The following is a 21884-nucleotide window of genomic DNA, read 5'->3' as shown; positions in this document are numbered from 1 at the left end:
ACAATAAATATAAAGAAGACTATCACATTGACATTTGAGCCCTCAAATCTCCTTAAATTCTAATTCGGGAATGAAAAATACTATATTTATTCTCATTTTATACTTCCAACTTTTATAACACATTTACATGGTCCACACTCAGATTTCTCCCGGTCTCACTCAGATAGGTTTCTCAGTTTAAAACTTGGTACTCGAAGTACCAGAAAATTTAGGATTTAGGATTTTGGAATTAAAATAAGTTTCGGTGTTGAATTCATTTAAAATGTGACTCAAAATAATTTATTCAAACACCAAATTTATCTCAAAATTTTGTAATGGAGTGAAAATGGCTATTTTGGAATTTCTTAAAATTGGATTTATAAAATTAAATTTTGGGTTGTCACAATTATTGGCCAAGTTTGCTTGATTAGCATGTTTAAATAACCATTGTGAGTTATTGAGAATTTTGTCAAGAATATGAGATATTTGGCTGCACAGTGCATGAACTTATTTGTCAAATAAAGAGAAATATTAGAACATGGTGTCTATTTTGAGTTCTAAGAGCATGATCAATACTTGATAAGTACTCCCTCCGTCCCGAATTGGTTGTCTCATTTGCTTTTTGCACGCTTTTTAAGGAATTAAAGTAAATGTTATGTATTTTCCAATTATGCCCTTCACTTTTTCACTTTTTGGGAATAAAAGCAAAAGTCATAAGGGTAATTTGGGAAAAAGTAGAATGATGGTAATGTTCAATTTTGGAAAGAGGACAACATTTTGGGACAAACTAAAAAGGAAAGTAAGACATGCAAAATGGGACAGAGGGAGTATTTGCTAAGAAGTTTGATATCTATGAAGTGATAAGCATGAAATAGCACATTGTTGGCTTAAAGCATAGTCAAATAGAATTGGAGATATTCTTTATAGTAAAAAAGCATGTTTAGTATATCATGAATTTAAGTGCATTAGCGGCTCTAAGTAAGCCTAAGTATTCTTTCAAAACCTATATCTATTTTGGAAAATCATTATCTAGTTGCATGATATTTGATTATCAATTTGTAAGAAAAGAAAAGTTGTTGAGAAGCTATGTGCATAAGTTTGCATAAGTAAAGTTGTTGCATGAGAATGAAATGCATGAGTTCTATTTATATGTACCTAGTGTGCGTAATCTGAGGTTTTGGAGGCCCGTTAGGATTATGTCCTTTCGGAAGGAAAGAGAAAGTAAAGAAAGAAACGGACATTGCGATCCGATGTGAAGTAACGAGGTCGATACTCCCGAGTTATTAGGTAGGATACTACCCGCTGGGCTTGGGATCCCGGTTAGGAGTGTGCACACTGAGAAATACGATACCTGATTCCACAGAGTTTGAGAAAAGAACCAAGAGAGTGGTTCGATGGGCGAGATGAATATTAGGCCGGCTAGATGTCGAGCCCATATAGGTCCATTCACATTATGGTGAAGTTCCTACCTCGCCCACGAGTAAAAGTAAAGAAAGAAAGCGAGTCATTGTGACTCTAGAGAAAGAAGAGAAAAGCGAGTCTGTGTGACTCAAGTGAAAGAAGAGAAAAGCGAGTCTGTGTGACTCTAAGAAACCTCCATCGAACAAGTGTTCCCTGTTACCAAAGAAAGAGTATATATGTATATCTATCTATAATTATACTAAAGCATCATGTTCATTTTCATGTTCATTTTATTGCATGATTATAAGAGTTGCATGTTTTACATGAAAGTATGAGAAGAAGCATGACTTTATATTGTCGTTTATTTATTATACTAGATTTTCTACGCGCTTTGCGCGAATAGGATAATGCCCAATAATTATTTTTAAATAAGTATTTTAAAGTATATCAATAGAATATTATATACGAGATGTTCATGCCTATGTAATAAATGTTGAATTTGTTTATTTAAATCGGTAATTTAAAGTATATAAATGCAAGATAATATATGTGAGATTGATTATAATTGTCACTAAAATAAATGTTTGTAACTTTGTAATAACGTAACGCTAGTTTAAATACTTAGTCTTAAAACGATAGTTTAAATAAATAATACTTTTGGTTTAAATTTCTCTAATTCTTCTTAATTCTCTTTTTGGTAGCATTGTTATTGTTTTCATCTTCAGTACATGTCCTTTTTTTTGTGTTTTTTATTGGTAGTGTGTCATGTGCAATTAAGTTACTGGTAGCAGCATAGAGGGATTCATCATGCAATGAGATTATGGTGTAGGAAGTTTTAGATTTGCCTTGCTGTGTATATGACTAAGATTTTAGTTATAATATGAACTCTTTAACGTACAAACACCTATTGATATTTAGTAGTGGTAGTTTTTTCCCTACATGTTTCATGTGTTGTGAGATGTGTCTCGTAGGTTATCATGTGAAAGTATTGAACAAAATATAAATATTTATTATATTTGTATAAAATACTTGATAAATAAATAAATAAATAAATAAATAAATAAATATATATATATATATATATATATATATATATATATATATATATATATATAACATGTTTTGTATTATAACTTTGATATTTAATTACAAGATAATGTAAAAAAGAAGACAATGAACAATGTAATGAATATAATAAATTAATAAATTTGAAGGTAAGGAATCTTTGAATTGTAGAAAATAAAGATAATATAATTAATGAAATTATATTTCTTTTAAGTTTTTTTATAATGAATTTTTTTTTTTAAATAAAGCATTATAGACATCTAATTCTAAATTAATTAAATCCATATATATTATTTTTTGTTGTAACTACTAATTTATTTAATTAATAAGAGTAATAAAGTGTCGTACATACTTTTCTTCAACAATAATGAAATAAATGATTTTTTTTTTTTTTTTAATTTTCATTCCTTGTTGAGACATTGTTTTGAGAGTTTGTCCATGACAATTGCTACAATTGCTGTCAATAGAGGATGATAATAAATAATTCAAAATATATGGTTACAATATATATTAATATAATGATATAGTAAAAATTAACTTACAAATTTCTTTAGAAGTTTTCAAGCATTGATAAAATTTTGATGTGTAAACTTGTTCAATTGGAGCTAGTAGGATGTTAACATTGTCAATTATTTGGAAAATTATCCTACCGTTTTAGAGTTCATGTGTAATTGTATTTATGATCAATAACCTTGTAGTTAGGCCGCGCAAGTCTGACAATGATGTAAGAACAATTTTGTCTGATAAAAGAATAATAGTATAATATATATATAAAGTAATGTACAATTGTATCATTATAAAAAAAATACAAAAAATATTAATACCATAATGGCCTAAATCATTCCAATAATGCAAAAGCATAATTGAAATATTAAGTTTTGTTCTAAATAATCAGAAGAAGATTAATTTCAAAAAAAAAAAAAAAAAATTAACCTAAAATTTTTTTTTTAATAAAAAAATTCAAGAAAATCAAATGATTTTAAAGTTGTTCCTGATTTATAATCTTTGAATGCTATGTATTTAGTCGAGCTAATTATTTGACCAAAGTTTATGTTAAATTTTATATTATATATATTTTTAATACATTTTAACATATTCATAATATATGTTTAACAATTATGTCAACTATACTTGGGATGAGGTTCGAACCTAAGACCTTATATAAATTAAGAGTATGTTAAGAATAATAAATAGTTAACGGAATATTCTGTTACTAAAGTTTAAACTAACGGACTTTATGGTTATTTAAGGGAAGAAAATAATATAATAGAGGGTAAATAAGGAAAATCATTAAAAGATACTAAAATCAAAATAATATGAATCATTCATTTTAAGAAACAATTAGTACCGACATTTTTTTTCCAGTTAAGGGCTTAACATTATTCGCTCTTATTAGATTTGTAGATGATAGCATGAGATATATGATAGCATTTTTTTTGAATGTTGTTGGCCCTATTACATTGTAGTATCTGTTCATATACTTTCTCAACCTACTGAAACACAACGAACCAATAACGCCTCCACTGAGGCTCAAACTCATAACCTTCCAAATGGAAGTCCAACCCGGGTACCATTAGACCACATAGTCTTGGTAGATATATGATAGCATGAGATTGCTTATTGAGATATATGATAGCATGAGATTGCTTATTGAGTTATTTGATAGCATGAGATTGTTTATTAAGATATATGATAGCATGAGATTGCTTATTGAGATATATGATAGAATGAGATTGTTTATTGAGATATATGATTACATGAGATTGCTTATTGAGATATATGATATTATGAGATTGTTGTAACACCTCATTTTTCTTAAACTTATTTAACAGACTTAACCTTGAAAGGTAAGTTAAGGCAGCGGAAAAACTTACTGAACAACTTAATAGAGGTGTCACTGCCACAATCACCCTTCACGGTAATTGCACATGCTAAGGATAAACAAACTAAATCATTAAAAGTTTACTAGCATCAAACAAACTAGGGGATAAACCCCGGTGTCCAGCACCATCAAAACAAGGGTAGTCAACTACAAGTCTCAAAAGAAATCAAGATCAAGAGTTTAGACTACAACAGCTAACTATGCTAATCTAGTCTAACTCGTACTCTCTCACGAACTGGGCCCACCTGAAAGGGGTTAACAAACAACAAGTAGAAAACAAACCCGTTAGCACGAAGCTAAGTATAACGCCACTCAACCATGTAAAGTACTACAGTATACACGTTTGGAAAACATTTATTTCACATTCTTAGATCAAACATTCTCAATCACTTAGGCAATACTCTAACATGCTCAACAGGATTTCTATATGCTTGCAACCTAATTAACGAATAGGCATGCTATCAAAAAAAAAAAAAAATGCAACTCTTATAATCAATCTCATGCTATCATATAATAAAAATGCTATCATATATCTCAATAAGCAATCTCATGCTATCATATAATAAATAAACGACAATATAAAGTCATGCTTCTTCTCATACTTTCATGTAAAACATGCAACTCTTATAATCATGCAATAAAAGGAACATGATGCTTTAGTATAAGTATAGATAGATATACATATACACTCTTTTGTAAAAAGAATACTTTTCTATGGAGATTTCTTAGAGTCACAATGACTCGCTTTCATTCTCTTGAGTCTCTTTACTCGCTTTCTTTTTCTTGAGTCTCTTGACTCGCTTTCTTTCTCTTGAGTCTCTTGACTCGCTTTCTTTCTCTTGAGTCTCTTGACTCGCTTTCTTTCTTTACTCGTGGACGAGGTAGGACTTCACCATCTCGTGAATAGACCTATCTGGGCTCGGCATCTAGCCGGCCTAATACTCATCTTGCCCACAGAACCACTCTCTTGGTTCTTTTCTCAAATTATGTGGAATCAAGTATCGAACTATTAGTGTGCACACCCTGACCAGGATTCCAAGCCTGGTGGGCAGTTTCCAACCTAGTAACTCGGGAATATCTACCTCGTTACTTCATATCGGATCGCAATGTCTGTTTCTTTCTTTACTTTCTTTCTTTCCCTTTTCTTCCGAAAGCACATAGTCCTAACGGGCCTCCAAAACCTAGGATTACTCCCACTAGGTACATATAGATATAGCTCATGCATTTCAAACTCATGCAACAACTTTACTTATGCACATAGCGTCTGAACAACTTCTTTTTTCTTACAAATTGGAAATCAAATATCATGCAACTTCTCAATGCAACTAGATAATGATTTTCCAAAATAGATATAAGTTTTTGAAAGATTTCTTAGACTTACTTAGAGCCACTAATGTACTTAGATCATGATATGCTAAACTAGCTCATGCACTGTAAAGAATGCTTCACTCTATTTTTCACTGTGAAATCTCAAACAAGTGCTAAATCATGCTTAAAACTCATTACATAGCATTTCTTCTTGGCAAACACTTAGCAAGTATTAAACATGCTTTTAAACTCAAAATATACTTCATAGGCTCATTTATAGAATCAAGAAACATGCTCTGTACATATATTGAATAAATCACTTTCTTGGTAAGAATTCTCCATAACTCATAATAGACATCTAGGCATGCCTTTCTAGCAAAACTTAACAAATATTGATCATATTTCATTATCTAACAATCACACAATTGTCATGCTTCTCAAACAAATAGCCAGGAGCCAACACTAGCATTTTCAATCACTGCAAAAGTTCTTAGACAAAATCTGTAGCATTCATCTTCACAATTTCTATCACAAAAAGCTCATTTCTACTCCAAATTCAATGAAATCAAATTCTATTCGTGCGTCGTGACGACCCCGAGTGTCCGATCCTTAAGGGCCTATGAGTCCCGGTCCAAAATGACACGTAGCTGAGCCACAAGGGCCCGACCACTGCACAACTTCAGCCTGGCGGAGCTCTTGGCGGGGCTTGGGATGGCCCGCCTTCTGGCTCCGCCATACCACGGCTCAGGGCCACGGCCTTCACCAAGGGTCGTGCCTTGGGGCCGCCTACTCACGGGGCTGGCCAATGGCTCCTGCCTAGGGCCGTTGGCTAGGCCCGTGAGACTGTCTGATACACACTGCCTTGTGCACCAGATGGTCTCTCTCACCTGCAAAAATTATTTCAAGCATTCTAACACTTCCGAATCCTCAACAACACATTATAAATCAACAATAGATCACTTAATAGCTCAAACACTTCAATAAACTAGCATTTATACCATAAAAATAGACTTCACAGAGTCTAAAACAGCTTTTGGAATCCATGGGGTTATACCTTTGTAGATTTCTCCTTTGAGCTGGGATTCCACCTTTCCATAATAATATGAGTTTTTGGAAAATAATACTTTGGCTCACGTTGGCCACTTATGCACTTTTAAAACATGATGTGCTCAAAATGCAAAATACTGTAACACATGCTTCAATTTCTATTTACTGTGAGTATTCAATAAATCCTTAAATCATGCTTGTAAACCATAACTTGACAATTCTTCTCAACAAACACTTAGCAAGTATTTAACATGCACTTGGAACTCAAAAATACTCAATTTATACTCATTCAATGTATACTAGTATTCAGAGAATTCATGATATGTATACTTCATTAGCTCTAAACATGGTAGACAACTCAACAAGCCATATTAGACAATTTAGGCATGCTTTTCTCGCAAAACTTAATCAAATAGTGTTCATGCTTCTCTATTTAACAACCAAGTAATAACATGCTCTTCAAATAGATATTCTAGGTCTGATGCTTCTCATTTCCAAACACTGTAAATAATCTCAAACCACTTCGGTAACATTTATCTCCACAAAATATATCATAAAAACTCATTTCTACTCCAAACTTGATAAAATCAAAGTCTAAATGTGCGTCATGACGGCCCCGAGGTTCCGAGCCACAAGGGTCCATGACTCCTGGTCCGAAACGACACGTAGCTGAGCCACAAGGGCCCGACCAATGCACAGATGTTGCTTAACGGAGCCCTCGGCGGGGCTTGACGAGTCCCGCCTCCTTGGCCCGGCATTCTCACGGCTCAGAGCAACGGCCCTCTCCAAGGGCCGTTCCCTGGAGCCGGTTATCCACGGGGCTGGCCAATGGCCTCCTCCGAGGGCCGTTGGCTAGGCCCGTGTATCTTTCTGGTGCACACTATCTGGTGCACCAGATGATTTCTTTCACCTGCAAGAATTATTTCAGACATTCTAACACATCCAAAACCTCAACAACACATCATAGATCAACAAAAGATCACTTAATATCTCAAACACTTCAATAATCTAGCATTTTTACTTATTTCCACTGCAAAAATAGACTTCACAGAGTCTAGAAAATAGCTTTGGGAGTCCATGAGTTATACCTTTGTAGATTTCTTCCTTGAGCTGGGACTCCACCTTCTTCCCAAGCTAGATACCCCCTTCTTCACCTCCTAAACATCTCAAACAAACCACACAACCATCTTAAAACTAGAACCTCAGAGAAAGGATGAAAGCTAGAAGGGAAAAGAATGGATGAGATTGGTTTGGGAACTTACTGTAAACTTCCTTGGTGTTTTGCAGACAACTTGGTGGGGGTGACAAAGGTGGAATCAAGAGGCAAAGTCTGATAATGTTCTTATTTATAGAGGCACAAAACCCTAGGATGATCCCTCATGATTAGTGGAGGGCAAGAAGGTAAAAGCTTAGCTAGAAAGTGTTATCAGACAAGTTTTGGAGTAGTGTGGTCCACCATGCTTCATGAACCAAGGGCTAGAACCAAGTTTTAAAATAGTTTGGGGTGGGGTTGAAATGAAATTTTCCCAAAAATGTTTTCTAGATAAACATTTGATTTAGGCTTCTCAGATTTCTCCCGGTTTCACTCAGATCGATTTCCTCAGTTCAAAACTTGGTACGCAATGTACCCGAAAATTTAGGATGTTAGATTTAAATCAAGTCTTGGTGTTGAATTTATTCAAAATTGGCTCAAAATAATTTATTCAACACCGATTCCATCGCAAAAAGTTTTATGGAGTGAAAAATGGCTATTTTAGAATTTCTTAAAACCGAATTTATAAAATTAAAATTTGGGTTGTCACACGCAATGTACCCGGAAATCTAGGATTTTAGATTTAAATCAAGTCTTGGTGTTGAATTTATTTAAAAGTGGCTCAAAATAATTTATTCAAACACCGATTTCATCGCAAAATTTTTATAGAGTGAAAAATGGCTATTTTGGAATTTCTTAAAACCGAATTTATAAAATTAAATTTTTGGGTTGTCACAATTGCTTGTTGAAGTTTAAGTATATTATTACCCATCAATTTGAGCATGATTAATGTATTTTGCCATGATAAGATATGTATGTGAAAGCATGAGATTGTTGCTGAGTTAAATGATAGAGAAAGTATGCCTATTTGATAATTAGGTTGCAAGCATATAGAAATACTGTTGAGTATGTTTAATTGTTGTTTAAGTGATTAAGAATACTTGATCTAAGCGTGTGAAACAAATGTTTTCCAAAAGTATATGCTATAGTATTTTACAGGGTTGAGTGACGTTATACTTAGCTTCGTGCTAACGAGTTGTTTTCTACTTGTTTGTTTGTTAACCCCTTTCAGGTGGGCCCAGTTCTTGAGAGCGTTCGAGTTAGACTAGATTAGCTTAGAGTGCTAGTTGTAATCTAAACTCTTATCAGTTATGTTTATTTTGAGACTTGGTTGTAGACCTATCTAGATGTTTTGATGGTGCTAGACACCGGGGTTTCATTCCTCAAGTTTGTTTAAAGTTATTAAGTTTGACTTTGACTAGATCCATTCCTTGTTTGTGCAATCACCGTGTATGGTGATTATGGCAGTGACACCTCTCAAAGTCGATTAGTAAGTTTATTATGCTTGTTTAGTATCCCTTTTTAAGTTAAGTATTGTTAATAAGTTTTAAGAAAAGTGGGGTGTTACAGTAGGTCGGGCCAAGTGCCCAGGAGGGGGATGATGGGCGCGTAGGCTAAGGACCGAGTCAGGCATGCTGTGCAATTGGGCTTGGTGAGTGATCAAAGGTTGCGGCAGGTGCTAGGAGAGAGATTGTTGGGCGTCGGCCGGGTTGTCCGAGTTCAACCCCTGCTTGATTCGAGACGTGACATTGCGGCTTACCAGGGAGAGATGTGGTTAAATGGTTAATGTCCACCTACTTATCACGAATTGGTTTTGAGTAGGATATGGCAACCAGGCACCATAGAACTCTGTGGTTAAGTGTGCTTGACTTCCGGCAATCCCGGGATGGGTGACCCCTTGGGAAGTAAGCATAGTGCAGCGAGCCAGTATAGTCAACCGAAAGGCAACATGGCCTGCTGCCGAGGAACAGAGAGCACGTTTTCCATATACACGAAAGAATACAGAGAATACAGAGCACTCACTTTGCCACAGTCGTCGGCGTCGACTAGAATATAGAGCACTGTCGACCCCCCGAGGATATGGCAGGGCACTCACTTCGCCACAATCGTCGGCGTCGACTAGAATATAGAGCACTGTCGACCCCCCGAGGAAAAGAGGATATGGCAGGGCCCTCCGACGTTGGCGTCGACTAGAATATAGAGCACTGTCGACCCCCCGAAGAAAAGAGGATATGGCAGGGCCCTCCGACGTCGGCGCTTACCCTTGTAAACCCTGAAAAGGGGTTAGATTTTCCATATACACGAAAGAATACAGAGCATTGGAAAGGGGTTAGTTTTCCATATACACGAAAGAATACAAAGTACTCACTTTGTCTATTTTCCGGTGGTGTTGGCTTGCCGTTTAACTACCCCGGTGGTTAATACAACATTTTTAAAAAATCTAGGGTGTGTTTGAAAACTCGGAAAGTTATTTCTCTGAATATCCAGTGTTTGGCAATGCTTGAAAAATTAAAGTCATGGAAAATCAAATCCTGTCAAAGTGGAAATTCACCTTGTTTTTTTGGAAAAGTCATTTTCCTGGTCTCTCTTCGCCTTCCAGACATTCTTCCTCAACCATCTTCAAAGACCTATCTCCTCGGCGACCAACTGGTCACCTTCCATCGAAGAAGGCGAACAATTGGTCGCCTTCTCCGATGGAAGGCGACCACTGGTTTCCTTCTTTGAGATGTGAAGGCAACCAACTGGTCGTGTTTCATCTCTAGTAAAAGGCGATCGATGATAGTTCGGCTATCACCGGTCGTCGATTTTGTCTTCGGAGTTAACCGGATAAAGTTTAGGTTATATCCGAAAAATGAACTAAACACAAGACAGTTTTCTGAAATGCAACCAAAAATTAGAAACAAAAATATTTTCTGGAAAATAACTTATTTTTCAGAAGTCATTTTCCTAATTTCCAGAAAACTTGATTACATTATTTATATTTTAAAAAAATAAGAATTTATTTGGTATCTTGTCCTTGTCGAAGTAATTATTTTGTTCAACCTACAATGTGGCAAAATAAGACCAAAATATGGTCACACAACATTTGAAATAAAGAAATCTAGAGCCTAACACAAGAGGGCTCTAAGCCTCCTCCAATGGCTTGAGATGGATGGATAACTTATGGTTGGAAATTAAACCGTTACCAACAACCAAATGAAGCTATGAAAGCCTATTTCTTGCTCCCTCTCTACCAATATATGCAAAAGTAAGACTAAGGGAGGGAGAGAGAAACCTTTTCTTGATTCCTTCTCAAATGGCTCTAAGAGTCCTCTCCTCCTCCTCCTCTTGTTCTTCTCAACCCATTTTCTTGTCCCAGAGAAGCGCTATATCTGCGATTCCTTCCGCCGTCGCCATACCCAATGGTGGAAACAAGGCCATCTTGTTGAAATCATCCATTTGGGGGCTTCCAAGTAGAGGAAGAAGAGTAAAGGGCACCGAGAGAATTTTCAAGAATGGCAGCAAAGTGGCATGCTTTGCAGCGGCCGAGGCATCAGCTGTTCCACAGGCACTGCTCTTTGACTGTGATGGAGTGCTTGTTGACACCGAGAAAGATGGCCACCGTATTTCCTTCAATGATACCTTTGCTGAGGTTTTTCAATTTCTCTTTTTGTTGCACTTGCCATTGATTTCTGTTTTTTCCTTTCTTTCATTGTCTTGAGTTGGGTGTTCTTATCTTCAACTTGATCATTATTTTGCATTCATATTACTAATCAATATGTGAGTACTACCTAAATCTATGCTAAATGGGATGCTTTTGGCTTAATTCATGTTTTCTTGGAAGTGGGTTATTGCAATCTGCAAATACATTATGTAAAGCCTAGGTTGAGAAGGTTGCACCCTGGGCAGACAAAATAGTGGTGGAGTAAATCACGCTGACTCAATAGCCCATTAGGTGGGAAGACGGGTGTCTGGTGCCCATCACATTGGGTGTCCTTGCCCACAATCTACCACCATGAAAGAACTGAGCTGCCTGTGCAAGGCTCTTTTTTGCTTTTATGTGTATTATTGTAACTCTTCCTTTACTAGCTAGGACTACTTCTTGTGTGTGTGTGTGTGTGTGTCTACTTTGAGAATAGATTGAAGAGTTTGCAAACTGTTTTATTATTGATAGTAAAGAAAGAGCTACAATAATGCAGAATTGTAAAGCTGATAAATACAGAGTTCTAATAATTTTACCTTTGCACTTTACAGAAGGAATTGGGTGTAACTTGGGATGTGGATTTGTATGGTGAATTGCTCAAAATTGGAGGCGGTAAAGAAAGGTAAAGTTTTCGGTTTAAATATAGCTCCTTCTTCTAGTTACAAGAGAAATGGTTGTTTCTTTCAATCTAACTGTGCTTATGCTCCCGATTTACACATGTTTGATGCGTTGCTTTAGGATGACTGCTTACTTTAACAAAGTGGGTTGGCCAGAGAATGCACCAAAGAGCGACGATGAAAGAAAAGAGTTTATCAAATCACTTCACAAACGCAAGACGGATTTATTCATGGTCCTTATCGAGAAAAAGTTGTTACCACTTCGGCCTGGCGTTGCAAAGTGAGTATCATCAATTTGTCTCACGAAACTATGAATTTGCTATGTAAATCATCTATTATATCGACATTAATAACTTGATATATTGATTCATAACCTCTTTTTATTGTGACGAACAAACCCTCTTTTACTTCCATTCTGTAGTCATTACTGAACTAAACGTTACAGGCTGATTGATCAAGCTCTGGAAAAAGGAGTTAAAGTTGCTGTATGCAGCACTTCGAATGAGAAGGCGGTATGAATAATCAGGTCCCGAGGTCTTAATATTATTTACTGAACCAGTGAGCTATTATAAGCCCGGGCTATACTTGTTTAATGATTATCTGCATTATGCCCTATTGCAACTTTCGTGCTCTACTTTGGTCCTTGACGGGTTTATGGAGATATTTCAATCTTGCCAGAAACTATGGACAAGCTTGGTATTAAAATTAAATAAATAAATAAATAAATAAAAAGGTTGAAACTTTTATCTAAATTACCCAGAGTTATGATGTCACATATTTGGAGTTAATTAGATGAATTCCAGGTCTCTGCCATAGTTTCATGCTTGTTAGGACCCGAACGAGCAGAAAAGATCCAGATATATGCAGGAGATGTGGTTCCTCGTAAGAAGCCTGATCCGGTAACTATCTCAGTTTTTGAACACGATTTCTGTATGATACATAATATCGACTATGGAATCATCGCACACCCTCCCTCTTGCAGAGGGGGCGAGTCTTCCCTCAAATTCAGTCACATTTTCTGCATTTAGGATGATGTTTCAGTGAATTAATGATAAATGCTTCATCATCTGCATTGAAGCATGATTGTTGATACCTGCAAGACCATTATTATATATAACAAAAAGTAAAAGTAAACCTACTTCTTTCTGGTGGCAGGCCATCTATCTGCTAGCAGCGGACACTTTGGGTGTTGATCCTTCGAGGTATAAAACATGGAACACATTACCATCTTTTTTTGCGTTCCCTTCTTTTTGCACTTCATAGTAATTGCGTCATTGAATATTCTTGTGAGCACTGTAGGTGATGGATGCTTTCTTTCATTGAACTACTTGTTAAATTAATAAACACTATAAATGAAATGATGATAATGATATGGTAATTTTCCTCAACGATTGTTTAAATAGCTTCTGCCTGCATCCTCTCGTGCCCTGCAGGTGTGTAGTAGTAGAAGACAGTGCCATCGGTCTTGCAGCTGCCAAAGCTGCTGGAATGAAGTGCATTGTGACAAAGAGCGGGTAAGTAGTGTAGTCGTCGTCTTTACACTCATTTTCTCCAGGATTATTCAATAAGGTATTGTGGTGGTGCAGGTACACGGCAGATGAAGATTTCTTGAATGCCGATGCAGTTTTCGACTGCATTGGAGACCCTCCAGAGGAACGATTCGACTTGCCATTCTGCGGGACCCTTTTGGAAAAGCAGTATGTTAGTTAGTTAATCTGTGTGTACAAGTACAACTTCACCTTATTATCTACAAATGTTTTGCTGTTCAGCCAGTGCATGAAATAATAAGACAAGGAAAGTTGTAAAGTTTGAAATGTGCTTTCAGGTTTATAAACTTGTGATGGATATATACAGACAGCAGCAGATAAATATAGGCAAGAAAAGACCCAAGTGTTAAACTTAGATAATATATAAACATAAATGTGCTATTCACTATTAACATAGAGCAACCTATCAAGGACTTTGTGGTCCACTGTTATCCGATTGCTTTCCTATGTGGGAGGTGCATGGTTCAAGCTTCAATGGAGGCGATAATAGGTTGTATATGTGGGTATTTTCTTCTCTTATAAATAAAAACTTAGAGCAACTTCATTTGTTGACTTTTTGAGAAAAAAGTAAAAAAATAAATAAACAATAGTATTTATGCGCATGCACAAGACATCAATTTATGAGCAAGAATAAAAATGATATTTGCAGGAATAAAAATCCAAAAACCAAAAAAAAAAAATCACCCATCTCATTAGTACAAAAGTCAGTCTCAAAATTTTTGTTTTGATAAAAATGCTAAAAAAACAACTGATGTGGTTAGCCTCGGCTTTTACAAGAAACTATGGTCCATAAAAAATGTACAATTCATAAATTATAGCCTCGACTATTACTCGAAACCCATAAAAATGTACAATTCAATTCTAAGAAAGAAGTAAAATGCAAAATGATATGAAAAGGGAAAGAAGTAAAATGCAAAATGATATGAAAAGGGCAATAGTTATACCATGGATCCAGGTCCAACTTGCAAGGTGGACCAGGGTTCAAAATACACGATTTGCAAGGTGGACCTGAGTTTAGAATACACAATTTACATATTGAATGTTCACACTTACATACTTCATGTTCACAATTACCTTTTGTAAAATTGTAAAAATTCAATATGTAAATTGTGAACATTCAATATGTAAATTGTGTATTTTAGACCACAAAATAATTTGCCTGAAAAGGGTGTGTGCAGGGAGTGTTCTAACTATTTGGTATTGAACAACAAAATAGTAGGAGGGAGGTGAAGATGTGTGTTCAAGTAAATGTCTAATAAAGTAGTAAGAAGCCATACTTTTGTACATCGAGTGGAGTCTCCTCCACCAGATAAAAAAACCACTGAAATGGAAACATGAGAAGACAAGTAAAGTGCAGTGCATTCATCTGTGTCCACCAATACCGATGCAGAAAAAAAGTACAAACTACTAAACAAAACAAGATCCACATTAGGCAACAACAGACATGGATGGATGGAGATTAATGCAAGTAAACAACACTAACAAACTCTTGTATCCTCCTTCCTCCTCTTCCTCTCAAGAAGAAGATGAAGATGATAATACATCTGTGAAGGCCGGCAACAGCCACCCTCTTCCTTTGGCATGCCCCGCATAAAATTTGAATTTATCCTTGGCATTTGGGATGTCCAGAGCCAGATCGTCGAGCCCATCCTTGATCCTCCCGAACCCCTTGCTCATCTGGTTCATCGTAATCAGGCCCTCGTCGAAGCATGCTTGCAGCAAATCCAGCATCCTATCGTTCTTCTTCTCCATAGCCATAACCAATGCCTTTTTCACAACCTCGTGATTGAAGAAGGGCATGTCGAGATCGCGAATGCATTGGCAAGCTTCATTCACAACACCGCCACTTTCAAATTCCTCCAGCAGCTTCATGATCTTATCCTTGGCATCCTCTACAGCCCAACCAGTCCCGCCTCCCCAGCATCTTAAGATCCTCTCACCCGCATGACGGGCAAAGAGGAGTGATTGCGCCGCACGAACGGTCTCACTTCCACTGCTATTTGGCTGCAACCTGCTCGCGATTTCTTCCAAATTAAGTGGAGCTAGGACATCATCAACAACAGCTCTAGCCAGGAACAGAGCTAGTTCACTTGAAGCATCTAAAATGTCGAGTGCAGTGTCCTCTGCAGATTCCAATAGCATCACAAAACCATTCACTATATCTTCAGTTGAAAAGAGCTCAATATGAAGCGCAGAGAGCAAAACAGATGCCATTTCTTTTTCTTTGTTTTTTCTATCCATGGCAAGTGTGACGAGCCTCTTCACAAAAATTGGATTATACTCTGGCGCTCCCAGATCCTCCAAACTCCGAATAAGTTCTGGGATATCATCAGAAAGGAAATATTCATGAATGATGGTGACAGATTGCTCCTTGTATCGCCTCAGCTTTTCATACTCTGCATCATGTACCTTGCCATCCTCGCTTGAGGATTTCAGAAAAGATGGATCAAGCCATCCTTCAGAGATTGCTTGATAAACAAGTGATTGGAACAATGTCTTAGCAGAGGGAATATCTAATGCAAGATCATCAAGACTTTCAGCTAAACGTGCAAAGCCCTTCAGCATTTGGCTAGAACTTATGAGACCCTCTTCTGCAGCCTCCTTTAAAAGTTTCAGAATAACCAGTTCTGCAGTGCGGATCTCCATGGCTAAGACCAGTGCTCTTTTCACAACCTCATGATGGAAAAATGAAAGTCCCAGCTGCCTAATGCATCTGCAAGCTTCACCAGTATCTCCACTTTCAACGTATTCCCGTAACAGTTCAGCAATCTTTTTCTTCACCTCCTCAACAGTGAAATGAGTACTACCACCCCAGCGCCTCTCCACAAGTTCGGCATGATGGGGAGCCATGAGATAACTCTTCTCAGCAGTTTGCAACACCTGATAACCCTTGGAGGATTCGGGAAGCATTTTCCTTGCCCTTGCAATAAAAACTGGGGGCAGAATGTCATCGACCACAGCTCTAGCTATGAATAAAGCAAGGATATCAACTGCATCAAGTATGTCCACTGCCAAGTCATCAGCAGACTCAAGAAGCATGAAAAATCCCTGACTTATATGGGCAGAGCTAATGACATCAGAATAAAGCGCTGAAAGCAAAACAGAAGCCATCTCTTTTTCCTTATCATGCCTATCCATTGCCATGGAAACAAGCCTCTTAATGAAATAGGGATGGTATTCAACTGAACCAAGTTCCCTCAAATCAGATACTGCAACATCCACATCACCAGTGCTAAAGTATTCCTCAACAAGAGATACCACAGATTTCTTATACTCATCCAATGGATCACAAACAGCAGATCCAACAAGTTCATATGGTTCCTGTAATAGTTGAAATCAAAGTATAATATCAACACCACAGGAAATATTCTCTTAGTACACTGCTTCACTGAATGGAGCATTAAATGGTGGTATAATCTAAGACAATTAAAACATTATGACAGTATTCAGTACTGCTTGGTACGTTGGCATTTTACTTATCCACTGGATATTAACGAAATTCTGTCTGTGGGGGTGGGGGTTAGAAAGGAAGAAAAACAAAGTCTCCACCAACAGTGACACTTTCAACTCAGACTCGGAACTTACCTCTCCACTATCATAGTTGGGATCATTTCTATCAATGTGAGACCCCCCATCAGTGTCAAGTAGCTTTCCCCAGGTGCCTTTACCACCAGCTCCATCTATTGTCAATAATAAATAGAAAACCATTTAGTTGTGAGAAATACCCAAAAAAAACATTTAAAAAAAAAAACAAAAAAAGGAAAGAAAACAAGGCACTCTAGCTCAATTATCATGTTGTGCGGTGACATAAAAGTAAATTCTTGTAAGAAAGTACTGTAGCAGTTTATCACAATAAAAGTAAACTAGCAACTTGAGGTCAATAATCTTGGCAGGAAAAATCTACTCAAGCAACACACATATTCGTGTGTTGCTCAAGTAGATCACACAGCAGTACAGCACCTTGCATCATTTTTTGAAAAAAGCATACAAGGGATTGGAGCCATGACCCATCAATCAATGAGTATGATGATTCTAATACACATTCATAATGATCAATATAAATGAATACTAATAAGAGTAATTGCATATCCCCAAATTTATATGTTTCACAAGATTTGCATTTGAACCTATGCAACTATCCAGCATTCATTACACAGATATTAAGAAGATTTTAAGCAACAGTAAATACTAAATAAAAAATCAATGTTTAAATGTAATGTTCACTGTAATACAAATCACCATGATAGAGAAATATCCGTTCAAAACCATATTCCCACAAATTTGACCACATAATGAGACTATGGAGTCTGTATTGACTTAGGTTTTTCTGAGGAATAACTACTGAAATTATGGAAATGCCTTCTTAGCAAAATCTTCATACATTTGGTTTAATCTTAGACTCCATATTAGAAAAGAATCAGGATGAGTCTCATATGAGACCGTCAAGATGAGTAGGTTTAGACATGTGATAATTTTGATGAAAAATATAATACTTTTAAATAAGAATGTAATATTTAGAGATTGAAGAGTTAATTATGAGAAAAAAATGCAATACTAATAAGGGGAAAAGTGTAATACTTATGAAAAACCTGACCGACCTGTCTTAGGTAGACGGTCTCATTGGAGATTTTGCCAAAGAATTAAATGCAAAATCATTATCTATTTGATTTCCTGGATGTCCCATCACTCTATCCCCTCCAACTATATAATGGCACATCAATAAAGAAAGAGAGTATAGAAATGTGATAACACATAGAATTGGAAAGATGTGAAAATAAGGAAATAAATAAAATGGATATAGAATTGAACAGATAACCAATGACTGTGAAAATAAGTAAATAAATAAAAGGGATAAATACTAACATACTATAGAAAAATAACTTTTTGGTGAAATTAAGATAATGTTTATCTAAACAAACTTGAGTCAACAGGAATAAAAGGATACAATGTATAAAAAAAAATAAAAAAAAAATAAAAAAACATAACAAATCTCATCAAGAAACGAACACATAATTTTCAGCTCAGACATACAGTATCTGCTACGAAGAATGCCAGAACTCCAATAAATAAAATGAATGCATAAGATTTTTACCCTTCTTAATTTTTATATGCTTGCCAGAGTGTGTGCGCCTCACATGTCTCATCGCAATCCCAGCAGTGGACGCCTTGCCGCCAAGAGGAGCTTTCACGTGGTGTTCCGACAGCAGCGCAGATGGAGACTTGGGGCGCGGAGACCTAAGTGTAGGAGACTTGGGCGAAGAGGAAAGAACCTCCACATTCTGAGTCGCGATTTTCAAAATCTCCCTCTGTTCATCCGTCAGAAATCCCTCACCTGACGCCATTTCCACTCACTCACTCACTGACAAACCCTACACACAGGGAACAGGGTAACATATCAACATCAACACCAATCCAATCAAAAAATGGCAGCGCTACACGAATGAAATGCTCAAAACTCATCCACACATATTTAAGTAACTCTTTCAATAAATTCGCGAATAGATATATATATATTTTACCTCTCTGCGCCGAGTATAGGGCACGAAACAGTGAAGAGCGTTACCGATTTGGAACGCTATACGGCCACCGGAGAAGCTTCAAATAGCGACAAAATCCTCCGTTCTTGGCTCGGATCTCGAGCCAAGAGGGAACAGAAACAGAATCGAAGAACCCGATCTTTCCTTCAGATTTACACACAGCCGTGCGTTGTTTCAACCCTAGATCAACGAAGAAATGCTCAGGAAGAACCGATTTGTATAATATAAAGAGATATATGTGTATGTAAATGTGTAAGTATAGGAGAAGATGTCTGGTTCGGGCTTTAGATTTGATTGAAGGAGGAAACTGTGAAGAGGGGAAACGGATGAGAACGAAGAGAGTTTATATAGGGAGGCTTCGGTTACATGTACACGTCAGCACCGCCAAGGGTGTACACGTGGCTTTGAGGGTGTGACTAACAAGTAACAGTTGGACAGGACACATTATTATTATTGTGTCATTTATGTGCTCTTTGAAATTTTTGAATGCGAAAATTGAAATTTTTTACAATATCATCTGATAACATAATAATGTTACTAATATAGAAATTACTCCGCTCAACATCTAACTTATTACAGTGTCATTTAACACTAATAGTAAGGATGGCAATGTGTCATGTTCCGACGGGGATTCCGATTCCCGTTCCGATGAAGACAGAGATAAGAAAAGCTTTTGAAGAATAAGGACGAGAAATATGTGTGATTCTTCGTCGGGGAGAGGATGGGGATACTCCTCCCCGCCTCGTCCCATCTTCAAAATATATATATATATATATATATATATATATATATATATATATATATATATATATATATATATATAAAAGAGCCCAAGAGAGTTAGGCCTATAATGGGTAGAAAAATTGACGGTCACAGATTTTAATCAAATGAATGGCTCAAATTGATTAAAAGATTGATAAGATTTAAATTTTACACTAAAATTTCCTAAAATACGCACACATCGTTACTAATTCCGTTAAAATTTTAAGAATTGCCGTTAGTTCACCGTTAACTTACTCATTGATTTCAATAATAACAAAAAAAGGTCTTAGGTTCGAACCTCATCCTGATCAAAGTTGGCATAATTAGTACTCTATTTTACTCTTATTAAATTATATAAATAATAATTTAGTAGCTACAACAAAAAATTATAGATATGCATTTCTTTAATTTAGAATTATGTGTCCACAATGCCTTTATTCAAAAAAAAAATTATTCATTATCAATAAATTAAATAAGAGAAATAATTGTATTAGTTATATTGTCTTTATTTTTCTACAATATAAAAATTCTTTATATTCAAATTTATTAATTGATTATATTCGCTACATTGTCCTTACAATGTCTTAATTCAGTGAAAAAAAATTATTCATTATCAATAAATTAATTAAGGGAAATATTTTCATTAGTTATATTGTCTTTATTTTTCTCAAATGTAAAAATTTGTACATTCAAATTCATCAATTGATTATATTCACTACATTGTCTAATATCTTTTTTGTGCACTATTTTTCTAATTAAATATCAAAGTTATAATACAAAATAATGCTATATATTTATTTACCAAGTATTTTATTAATACCATGAAAAAATTAAAAAATATATATATAATTAATAAAGCCAACCATATTAACTACTTGAGAGATTTTGTGACAAAGAGAGTATTCAAATCACACAACAAATTGAAGTGAGAACTACCTTGCAATGTCCTTGTTTGACAATCAGCAGTTAGCGGATTATATTAGCGGATTTGACCAACGAATTTATTTAATTATTAACATTGGGTAGAAAAAATGACCGCCAAATTATTAAATCAAATGAATGGTTCAAATTGTTCAGGTTTTAATTTTTTTTTAAAGTTTTTCTAATTTATCCTTAATTATATGATTATCCATTTAACTTTTCCGTTAAATACCGTTAATTCACCGTTAGTCTAATTCTAATATTAACGTCTAATATAGAATTATAATTACACCATTAATCTAATTCTAATATTAAAGTCTTAACCACAAATCCTAATGCCGAAATCTCCTCAAACAATATTAGTATATATTAATATTTTATGCCCAAATTTTTATTTGTTCTCCCTTATGTCCCATATTTGGTTTCAATCATACCTATACAATTATTTTATTGACAATTATAATCAATCTTGACTACATTATCTTGCATTTGTAAACTTAGAATTACCTATTTAACTCGCACGGGCTTAGCTCAATGGTTTAGTGAGCAGTATTTGGGAGAAGAGACCAAGGTTTGAACCTCGGCGGCGGCAGTGCAGAAATTATGTCCAAAGTGGGCAGATTTCTTGTTCGCACCGGCATTTGGTACTGTCTGCTGAACCATTGAGTCACTGTGATTTACAACTTCCCACAATGCTCTGTCAGGTCAGAGTGTGGGGGGCCCTTGGGGTTGGGGACTAAACCTTTGGGAGAAGAATTACCTATTTAAATACGCAAATTCAACCTTCAATTATCTATGCATGAACAATTTCAATATAATCTTGCCTTAATATACTTTAAAGTACTTATTTAAAAAAAAAAACATTGGGCATTATCCCAATCGCGCAATGCGCGTAAAAAACTAGTATATATATATATATATATATATATATATATATATATATATATATATATATATATATATATATATAGACTTAGCATTTTAAAATTTGAAAATAGGAATTAGATTTTAAATTTTTTATTATTAAAAATTATAATTATTTA

General features: G+C 35.6%; 2 protein-coding genes across 3 annotated transcripts; one reads left to right on the top strand and one right to left on the bottom strand.

Annotated features, from left to right (window-relative positions):
- Nucleotides 1-10902: 10902 nt before the first annotated feature.
- Nucleotides 10903-13925, top strand: LOC109157350 (haloacid dehalogenase-like hydrolase domain-containing protein At3g48420). The gene is made up of 8 exons (XM_019305244.1): nt 10903-11406; nt 12009-12079; nt 12196-12354; nt 12520-12586; nt 12878-12973; nt 13230-13276; nt 13508-13588; nt 13661-13925. The coding sequence occupies exons 1-8, from the start codon at nt 11071-11073 to the stop codon at nt 13782-13784; spliced, it is 981 nt and encodes a 326-aa protein (XP_019160789.1). The 5' UTR covers nt 10903-11070; the 3' UTR covers nt 13785-13925.
- A 1027-nt stretch (nt 13926-14952) lies between these two features.
- LOC109157349 lies at nt 14953-19487 on the bottom strand. 2 transcript variants are annotated; one of them, XM_019305243.1, is made up of 5 exons: nt 19156-19487; nt 19100-19107; nt 18714-18990; nt 17207-17301; nt 14953-16942 (listed from the first exon to the last, which is right to left on the bottom strand). In XM_019305243.1, the coding sequence occupies exons 3-5, from the start codon at nt 18961-18963 to the stop codon at nt 15137-15139; spliced, it is 2151 nt and encodes a 716-aa protein (XP_019160788.1). In that variant the 5' UTR covers nt 18964-18990; nt 19100-19107; nt 19156-19487; the 3' UTR covers nt 14953-15136. The 2 variants fall into 2 exon arrangements, with proteins under 2 accessions (XP_019160788.1, XP_019160787.1); XM_019305242.1 differs by lacking the exon at nt 19100-19107 and having other exon boundaries at nt 19141-19487.
- Nucleotides 19488-21884: the final 2397 nt, after the last annotated feature.

The sequence above is a fragment of the Ipomoea nil genome, unplaced genomic scaffold, assembly GCF_001879475.1.
Source record: "Ipomoea nil cultivar Tokyo-kokei standard unplaced genomic scaffold, Asagao_1.1 scaffold2779, whole genome shotgun sequence".
NCBI lineage: Eukaryota > Viridiplantae > Streptophyta > Magnoliopsida > Solanales > Convolvulaceae > Ipomoea > Ipomoea nil.
The sequence above is the reverse complement of the archived record's forward strand: the minus strand, read 5'-3'. Positions and strand labels throughout refer to the sequence as shown.

Bases quoted from the DNA above. Each gene is read 5' to 3' on its own strand.
- LOC109157350 (XM_019305244.1), top strand. From the start codon at position 11,071: ATGGCTCTAAGAGTCCTCTCCTCCTCCTCCTCTTGTTCTTCTCAACCC. The intron at 12,974-13,229 runs GTAACTATCTCA...TTCTGGTGGCAG, and splicing joins CTCGTAAGAAGCCTGATCCG to GCCATCTATCTGCTAGCAGC. The intron at 13,277-13,507 runs GTATAAAACATG...CGTGCCCTGCAG, and splicing joins TTGGGTGTTGATCCTTCGAG to GTGTGTAGTAGTAGAAGACA.
- LOC109157349 (XM_019305242.1), bottom strand. From the start codon at position 18,963: ATGGCGTCAGGTGAGGGATTTCTGACGGATGAACAGAGGGAGATTTTG. The intron at 17,302-18,713 runs GTAAAAATCTTA...TATTGACAATAG, and splicing joins GCATATAAAAATTAAGAAGG to ATGGAGCTGGTGGTAAAGGC. The intron at 16,943-17,206 runs GTAAGTTCCGAG...CAACTATTACAG, and splicing joins CCAACTATGATAGTGGAGAG to GAACCATATGAACTTGTTGG.